Source organism: Rutidosis leptorrhynchoides, chromosome 11 (genome assembly GCF_046630445.1).
Source record: "Rutidosis leptorrhynchoides isolate AG116_Rl617_1_P2 chromosome 11, CSIRO_AGI_Rlap_v1, whole genome shotgun sequence".
Taxonomy (NCBI): domain Eukaryota; kingdom Viridiplantae; phylum Streptophyta; class Magnoliopsida; order Asterales; family Asteraceae; genus Rutidosis; species Rutidosis leptorrhynchoides.
Window position 1 is genome coordinate 74,124,905 of NC_092343.1, and position 10,157 is coordinate 74,135,061.

The 10,157-nt window shown below is 32.8% G+C and overlaps 1 protein-coding gene across 1 annotated transcript; it reads right to left on the reverse strand.

Annotated features, from left to right (window-relative positions):
• Positions 1–8,887: 8,887 nt before the first annotated feature.
• Positions 8,888–9,940, reverse strand: LOC139874688 (uncharacterized). The gene has a single exon (XM_071862099.1). It carries the CDS (start codon positions 9,938–9,940, stop codon positions 8,888–8,890), a length of 1,053 nt encoding a protein of 350 aa, XP_071718200.1.
• Positions 9,941–10,157: the final 217 nt, after the last annotated feature.

Below are 10,157 nucleotides of genomic sequence, written 5' to 3' on the forward strand. Positions count from 1 at the left end.
GGGAATTTCCAACCAAATTTAAACTTAATCTTTATATGATTTCGACACAATAAGCAAAGTCTGTAATGTTGAGTCTTAGAAATTTTCTTAAACTATATTCATAATATCATTTTACCTTTGACTGCTCCCGACGATTCACGAACTATTGTTTGTAAATAAATATGTATATAAATGTAAGTAGATGTAACAAATTGAAAATTTAAAATATAAAATTAATCATTAGAGTTAATTATGTAAAATAATATACCAAATAATTAAGTTGCTTTTAAATATATATATATATATATATATATATATATATATATATATATATATATATATATATATATATATATATATATATATATATATATATATGATTCTATACAAAAATTAAGATTGTATGTATATTAAAATATATAAAATGTATAACTATTTAATAACATATATAGAAATTGAAACATACAAATTATTGTTATTAGTATTGTTATTAAATAATGTTATTAATAGTTATTAATATTATTACATATTATTATAGGATTTTTCTAGCATTATTTTATCTTTATTATTAACATAAATACCAAGATAAGTAATATCATTATTATTATTAAAATAATTATTATTATTATTTGTATTTAATTAATTTGATATTAATATTATTATTAACATTAATATTATTATTATTATTAATATCATTGACATCAATACTATTATTATTATTATTACTATTATTGGTTATTATTATAATTATTAACAACAATATTATCATTAATAAGTTTATATTTATTATAAATAATAATAACAGATATATATAAATATATATATACATATAAATACAAGTACATAACACAATTAAATAGATAGATACATAAACATATATAAAAAAACAGATTTATTAATAAACAGATATAGATATATATATAAAAAATATATATATACATTTAGGAGATTTATTAAGTACATAAACAGTTTTCTTTCACAATCCTACTGTGATTAACTTATCTGTCTACTATTAAGGTCGTACTAATTGGAATCAATTAGCTGAAACAATCCAAAATTCTGTTACATGTATCAATCCCTTTATATATTTTATTATGCGACTGAAGAAAACATTTGTACTTGTTGTCTGTAATTTGTTAAACATCGATTTCACGAATCAATTAAGATCTAATTAACTGCTAAATCATGTGTGTATTCACATTATGAATGACAGTTACTGCAATTCATGAAACTCAAACAGAAAAACCAAATAATAAACCCACTGCCCTGTTTTCAACCCATTTTTCAAATTAAACGATTTTGTAACCAATCTCAAATTGTGTTAATGTAGTTCTGTTGGGAATTTAACACTCAATCTTTCTGCAAAAGTTGAAATTCCAATTCCTATTATTGAATTCTAATTTTGAGGTCAAAGTTTCGATTTCAAAAGTCAACAAATCTGTTCTTGGAAAAATTCGCGTTCAATTTGATGTTTCAAGTTAAATTAAAGGCTCAGATAGTTTTTAATGATGATTTGAAATATTTTTCAGGAAGTAATCGAGGTCTATAACAGCCTCTATATTTGTATTTGATTTTGAGTTTCAAAAACGGGTTCTTCACAATTTTGTTCAGCTTATTTTATTTTCTGTTTAATTAAAACAACCTTTAATTGTTTCTATATTCTGTCACAAGTCTTAAATTAAACAAGTAGTTGATGGTTAGCAAATGATTTGATTTCTGGAATTTTAAAAATCAAACTTTGATTTTTATTTTTATTTTTACGAACAGTATCAGGTACTTGTATATTTTTTTTTGTTTCTATAAACTTCAAACCCCGCAAACAAATTCCCTCTGTTAGTTAAGCCTAAAAACCAAGTTAGAATTTTAATGTTATTGTTAATCGAGTTCCTTAGTTGACTAATTGAGCTGAAGGAGGAAGAAACAGAACCAGACTGAATCGGGAATAAATAAAGTTAAGTTGGGTAATTATTCAGAATATGGTCAGTAGCTCAGCTTGTCTAGACGCGTTCAGATTAACGAGAGGTCTCGGGTTCAAAGCTGTCTTGGTGCAATCCTTTTTAAAAAAGGGCTTTAGAAGGTAGTTTTTACTTTTAAAAATTATTATTATTATTATTATTATTATTATTATTATTATTATTATTATTATTATTATTATTATTATTATTATTATTATTATTATTAGGATTGTTAGTATTATTATTATTATTGTTATCATTAATGTTATAAACATTATTATTATCACATGTATAAGTATTATAATTATTATCATTATAATTATATTTGTAAGTATTATTATTATTATTATTATTATTATTATGAATCTTATTATTAAGATTAATACTATGATTATAATTAACTATTATTATTATTGAGATAATTATTATTGTATTAACGTTAGAATATGATTATATGTATAATTAATATTTTATCAATATTATTATTATCACCAAGTTTTAACAAGAAGTATTATTAGTATTATTATCACTATCATAATGCAATTCATTATTATTACCATTAACATTAATATTATTATCATATTTATAGTTATGATTACAAAATATTGGTACTAAGTATTATTAAGTCTTAGGAAATAGAATCAAAACTGATGTTTTATTATAAAAATAATATAACTTTTATATTTATTATTAGTATCATTAATATGATTCTTAAAATCTTGTTATTAAACCTATTACATAACCTTATTATTAAAATTATTATCTTTATTAAAATTAACATTTTTATTCACATTTTTTTATTACTACTAATACTATCATTATTGTTATTATCCTTAATCGGGTATTATTATAAATATTAATTTTTGCAAACGAAAGATAATTATATAATAATATATTAAATACAAAACCTAACTATATTAGTATTGTTATAAAATATATAAATTAACATATATATGATATTAATACAAAAATTATATCTCTAATAATAAAATAAATTGTTCAATTACAAATATACGTTTTAATAAATATACAAATGATATAGGTTCGTGAATCCGAGGCCAATCCTGAATTGTTCAGTTGTTTAATGTTGTTGTATGTATTTTTACTACAAAATACATTAGGTGAGTTTCATTTGATCCCTTTTTACTCATTACATTTTTGGGCTGAGAATACATGCAAATGCTTTATTAACTGTTTTACAATATTTATATGCGTGAGTTTCATTTGCCTTTTTTACTCTTTACGTTTTTGGGCTGAGAATACATGCAAATGCTTTATTAAATGTTTTACAATATTTATATGCGTGAGTTTCATTATTCCCTTTTTAAATGCTTTTGCAATATATATTTTTGGGACTGAGAATACATGCGCTGTTTTTATAACTGTTTTATGAAATAGACACAAGTACGTGAAACTACATTCTATGGTTGGATTATTAAACCGAATATGCCCCTTTTTATTAAGTCTGGTAATCTAAGAATTTGGGAACAGACACCCTAATTGACGCGAATCCTAAAGATAGATCTATCGGGCCCAACAAGCCCCATCCAAAGTATCGGATGCTTTAGTACTTCAAAATTTATATCATGTCCGAAGGAGGATCCCGGAATGATGGGGATATTCTTATATGCATATTGTGAATGTCGGTTACCAGGTATTCAATCCATATGAATGATATTTTTGTCTCTATGCATGGAACGTATGTTTATGAGAAATGGAAATATGAAATCTTGTGGTCTATTAAAATTATGAAATGATTATTTATGTTAAACTAATGAACTCACCAACCTTTTGGTTGACACTTAAAAGCATGTTTATTCTCAGGTATGCAATAAATCTTCCGCTGTGCATTTGCTCATTTTAAGGACATTACTTGGAGTCATTCATGGCATATTTCAAAAGACGTTGCATTCGAGTCGTCGAGTTCATCAAGATTATTATTAAGTCAATTATAGTTGGATATATTATGAAATGGTATGCATGTCGTCAACTTTCGTTGTAAAGAGAGATTGTCTTTTAAAATCAAATGCAATGTTTGTAAAATGTATCATATAGAGGTCAAGTACCTCGCGATGAAATCAACTGTTGTGAATCGTTTAGAATCGATATGGGTTTCGTCCGGATTGATTAGGACGGGTCATCACAGTTGGTATCAGAGCGATGGTCTTAGCGAACCAGGTCTGCATTAGTGTGTCTAACTGATAAGTCGTTAGGATGCATTAGTGAGTCTGGACTCTGACCGTGTCTGCATGTCAAATGTTTTGCTTATCAGTTTTGTCAGAAATCATTTGTTTATCATCCTTAGTAAATTACCTGCTTATTATTCTTAGTCTAGACACATCTTATTGCATTGACTGCATGAATAGTGTATAGACAAAATTCATATCTTAGCGTATCTGCTAATTCATATCTTAGCGTATCTGTTATTGTTATCTTTACCTGACAGCTTCCGTAGATTCCTCCGTAACTTATGGGATTTTAGTATTATATATGCATATGTAAATTATGTATTGCAAGGTACTAATCTACATCCTATAATCTATTTTTTTATCAAAAATCCTTCGTCTGATCGTACGAGATGAATCCCTCAACCAGTTCGAGTCCTTCAGATTCCGATAGCTATTCCGATAGTTATTCCGACAGCTATTCCGACATCGAGTTTCACCTAAACTCCAAAAGCTGTGTCACTAGAATGAAAACAACGAATCAGCCATCCCCAATTCATCTGATGGGTTCGTAGTCTATTAAATCAATGGAGACACGAAGAAGGCGATCCTTTCCACTAACCGAATTCACCTTTTGGCGAAGAACCTGAAGCACTTACCGGCGAACCTGTTCGTAACACCATTTTCACCCTCATTTCTCGAATATCTCGCCATGACTATATCATAACTCAGATTCTAAACCTTATTCATCCGCTCGTTCCGACCGACAATCATCCCAGAGTAATACAAGAAGTCAATGAACTTCGCGCTCTAGTAATCAATTTGGAGAATATGGTGCAAAACGTACCAGCTTCAGCAACATCACCAGCACCAACATCAATACCAGTACCACCAACAACTCAAGTTCACATCATATACCTCAACATCTGATTATGTACCTCGAGCATAATCATCAATCTGCGAATCGTTCTACATCATTTATCTTCGTTTGACATGACGATTATGTAATCTTCAATGTTTTAGAGATTATATATTCTAGTTCTAACGGTAAATCAAATGAGATTAATATTATATTAACTCATTAAATCTATGATTACATCTGAAGAAAATATATATGTAAGTATATTTTCATAAAGATTGTAATTAAAAATACTTTCGTATAAACTGTTAATGGTGAAAATATTTTAACGGGTAGGTAATACCCGAGGAATATTTAGATTTCACTTTAATAGGTTATACTGTACATTCTTCGAATATTTAGATTTCACTTTAATAGGTTATACTTACATCTACAGAGATACAAATACGTTCACCGCAGAATAACCATTTTTTTTATTCAATTTCATATTTGGAATTTTGATTTATCACAATCCAACAAGTGGCATAATGAAGAAAAAAATTGGACAAAATAAAAGTTGTTAGAAACAAACGAATTAACTAATTGAAATTTTGTTAAGAATCCACGCTAACTGTTCCTAGCTAACTGATTACATTTTAGTTATCGCAGTTTATTTATCGCAATTTACATTCTCGCAATTTTATGTATCGTCATTAAATTTATGTTATTTACTTTACGCACTTTATTTATCGTTATTTAGTTTTCTGTTATTTATTTTACGCACTTTAAATATCGGGACACGTATACAAGGTTTTGACATATCATATCGACGCATCTATATATATTATTTGGAATCACCATAGACACTCTATATGCAGTAATGATCGAGTTCTCTATACAGGGTTGAGGTTGATTCCACAATAATATATATAGTTTGAGTTGTGATCGAGTCTGAGACGTATACGGGTCACGACACGTATTAATTAATTCGAATATTATATATTAAACTATATATGAATTATTGGACTGTCAGCTGTGGACTATCGACTGTGGACTAATAATATTGGATAATTTTTTTTTCGAAAGGCAAATTATATAAAACGCGAGAGCCAAACAGGGGGCTCAACCCTTTACACGAGAAGGCTATGAAGCCCTAATGCCAATAGGCTGTACAAGCACGAAATATAAAAGCTAGAAAACAAGTATGAATCAAACTAAACAAAAATTACAATTGCCGAGAGCTTAGAGGTTGTGGAGGGAGCAACACTGGAACTCATGAACCATAGCTAAATCACACAAGACCACGGATCCAAGAGCCACTTCAACCAATCTAACTTGCGACCCTTTACTCGAGAAGATATCCATTCAAAGGATTTTAGTTGTATCTCCATTAAGGTCGTTGGAGGGTTCCAACAAACCTTAGAGAAGACTTTTTGATTCCGATTTCTCAAAATTATGTACGCACAAGTCCATTCCAACGCTTGCCACATCTTCATTCCCAATGGAGATAGGGCTCGGTTACAATTGCCTTGGAAGGCCTCATTAATACTAAGATTTACAACCGAACCTAACCCCCACCACTTATAAACCCGTTCCCAAATGTCCATCGAATGTTGACAAAAGATCATCAAGTGCTCGATAGTTTCCACGTCGTTATCACAAAGAGGGCACCTAACTGAGTCTAGATCGATACCGCGCTTATCAAGTTCGGTACGAACCGGAATCCGTCTCTTTAGCACCCTCCATATGAGAAGTTCCACTTTCAATGGCACAAAATTATTCCTGAGTGTTTCAACATTCGATGTTGCATTGCCTCCAAGTACTTTTTCATCAATAAGTGAGGAGAGCCTTTTGGTAGAAAAAATCCCGCTAGTTGCCAAGTTCCATACCCACGAATCCGTGACCCTATCCGATTTAACATATGAGTTCAATAAGACCAATGATAGATTCAGCTCGGTTAACGCCCTGCCCGAAGGCTCTCGTAGCCAATTCCAATTTGTCACAACCGAATCAACCGCCCAAGTGATCCTGTCTCGTACATTAGCATCTCGATCAACATCCAAGTGAAAAATCCTTTTGAATCTCTCTTTCAATGGTGATGCAATGAGCCACGGGTCACCCCAGAAGTTCGTGTTCAGTCCATCGCCAATAAGTCTAGAAAAGGAGTTGGAGAAATCAACTCCCGCTGTCTCAATAGCGTTACCTGCACGTACAATGTTAGCCCACACACTACTCTTTCCATTCGGGTTATATAAACTCGAATGAAGGAGTAAACCGTTAGCGCCGTGTATACTTTTAACAACCGAAACCCAAAGAGAATTACATTCAGTTTTGGCCCTCCAAAACCATTTCCCCACCAAAGCCAAATTTTTCCCCCGAAGAGACCCGATGTTAAGCCCTCCCTCATCATAAGGTCGAAGGGCATTATCCCATTTAACCCAATTTAATTTAGAGCACTCACCCGAACCCCCCCCCCCCCCCAGAAAAAATTTCGTCTAATACACTCAAGTTTTTTAAGAACACTCAACGGGGCACGAAACAACGAAAAATAATATAGTGGTATGCTACTTAGGACCGATTTGACGAGCGTTAACCTTCCACCATACGAAATCGTTTGAGCTTTCCAATTCGATAGTCTAGAGTTAAATTTTTCGATCACGGGATTCCAATTTTCTACACGATTCATATTCTTTCCCATCGGCAACCTGAGATAAGTTAAAGGAAATTCGCCAATTTTACATCCCACCCGATTAGCCAAGACCTCTACTTCATCCTTTTTAACTCCTAGCCTGAATAGTTGACTTTTGTTGTAGTTAATTTTGAGACCCGAGGCGTTTTCGAAGCATTTGAGAAGTTTCATCAAGTTGCAAAAATTTTGGCGATTCCATTCGCCAAGGAAGATAGTGTCATCCGCGTATTGTAGGTGCGAGATATTAACATTATCCGAGTCAATTCTAACACCTTTGTAAAGCCCGCAATCAATAGCATTTTTGGTGAGGTAGTTTAACCCCTCGGCAGCGATGATAAAGAGAAACGGGGACAACGGGTCGCCTTGTCGCACTCCACGTTCAATATGAAATTCATTAGTGGGCGACCCATTAACAAGGATTGAGATTGAAGCCGATTTGAGACAAGCTAAGATCCACTTACGCCATCTTTCCCCAAAACCCATTCGTCTCATAATCTCGAGTAGGAATTCCCAACTTAAGCTATCAAAGGCTTTCTCGAAATCCACTTTGAACAATAGACTTTTCCATTTATTTCTTTTGAGAAATTCAATCGACTCGTTAACAATGAGAGCACCATCCAAGATGTATCTACCTTTAAGAAACGCGCTTTGTTCACTACTAATGAGGCCCGGTAACACCTTGCGAATATGAATGGAGAGAATTTTTGCGAGAATTTTGTAGTAACAACCGATCAAGCTAATGGGACGAAACTCGTTTAGACACAAAGGATCTATTTTCTTAGGCACTAGAGTTACAAAGGACGCGTTGCACCCATTAGAGATTTCACATTTGTCCCAAAACCAATTGAGGGCATTTATAAGATCCACTTTAACCAATTCCCAATACAACTTGAAAAATTTAAACTTGAACCCATCCGGTCCGGGAGCCTTCGACACGCAACATTCCTTAATGGCACTATATAATTCTGCTTCACTAAACATGATCTCAAGGTTGGCAGCTTGTTCAGATGTCAACAGATTCGGCATTGGGCCAGCAGGCCCATCAATTCGACTAGCGGGACCGCCATCAGACAGCTTCATCTTGTTAGTGGTGTTCAATTTAAATTGAGCACTAAAATGTCTAAACACTTCATGCTTAATTTCGATGGGGTCCTCACACCAAACACCACTAATATTAAGACCTCTGATGTTTCGTTTGGAATGTCTTCAACAAATAAATGAATGAAAATATCTTGTGTTTTCTTCTCCTTCAGGTATCCATTTAACCCGAGACTTTTGCCTTGCCATGTTTGTCTTGACTTTTTCTAAATCTATCCATTTTTTTTCTTATATCAAGCCATTTTCCCCTTTCGTCATCAGTAAGAATCTTATCCTCGGCCATTTTTTCCCAATCGCAAGCTTCATTCTTCAATCCCTCGATTTCCATGTCTAATTTCCCGAACGTCCGTTGACTCCATTCTTTCAAAGCGATTTTCACATTTTTTAGTTTGAGTCTAAAAACACAATCAAGTCTTTGGCTACTGACCTTGGCTTTCCACGCCTCATTGATAATTTTTTCCGCACCTTCTACAACTAACCATTCGTCAAAAACTTTAATAGGTTTAGGTCCGAAATCGATGGCTCTATCCCTTAAAACTATAGGACAGTGGTCCGACATTTTCCTCTCAAGGGCAATCGCGGACACTTCGTCCCACATATCATTAAACTTTTCGGATATAAGAAACCTATCGAGCTTGCTAAACTTAATGCCATTGTCGCAAATTCTAGTGAATCTTTTTCCACCCAGCGGTACATCAATCAGTTGCGCATTGTTTATGAACTCGTTGAACCACTTAGCCCTTTTTTCCATGAACACACAACTTTGCCTCTCCGACTCTTCTCGTACTTCATTGAAATCCCCACAGAGGACCCATGCCACATCATATTGTCCTACAAAATTTTTGAGACTCGCCCACAATTTTTGTTTGTTAGCATCGTCATGTGGCCCATAAACGTTAACAATAATTAGGGGTTCGTCCCTTCCCCGCCATTTCCCTTTAACCGCAATGTAGAACTCATCCTTATGGACTTGTTCTGCCAAAAAATCATTTTTATCCCAAAAAAGCAATAACCCGCCCGATTTCCCGACCTTTTCCTTTTGAACAAAACCCACATCATCAAAACCACTAATTAATTTGACCCATTTTTCATCAATGGTATTACATTTGGTCTCTTGTAACGCAACAATCCAAGGTTGTTCACGACACATCAGTTTTTTAAAGTCCCCTATTTTGCGATCTTTACCCGACCCAAATCCCCTAATATTAAAGGACATAATTTTCATAATGGAAATAACAGAAACGAGAGACAGTAAGAGATTTAGACCTGTGCCGGTCCACAATCCCATTCCAGTCTGATGCGATTTGCAAATTCTCCAATCCCAACACTGTCCTCTGATGTGTCATTATTCGCACAACAACCTGACAGTTTGTTCGACTTGGATTGTCTGCCCTTATTACCAATGGACTTGTGGTCCCTGCTACTACCTCTGG

What these genes read in the sequence shown, in the direction of transcription:
- LOC139874688 (XM_071862099.1), bottom strand. Translation starts at nt 9,940, where the DNA reads ATGTCCTTTAATATTAGGGGATTTGGGTCGGGTAAAGATCGCAAAATA.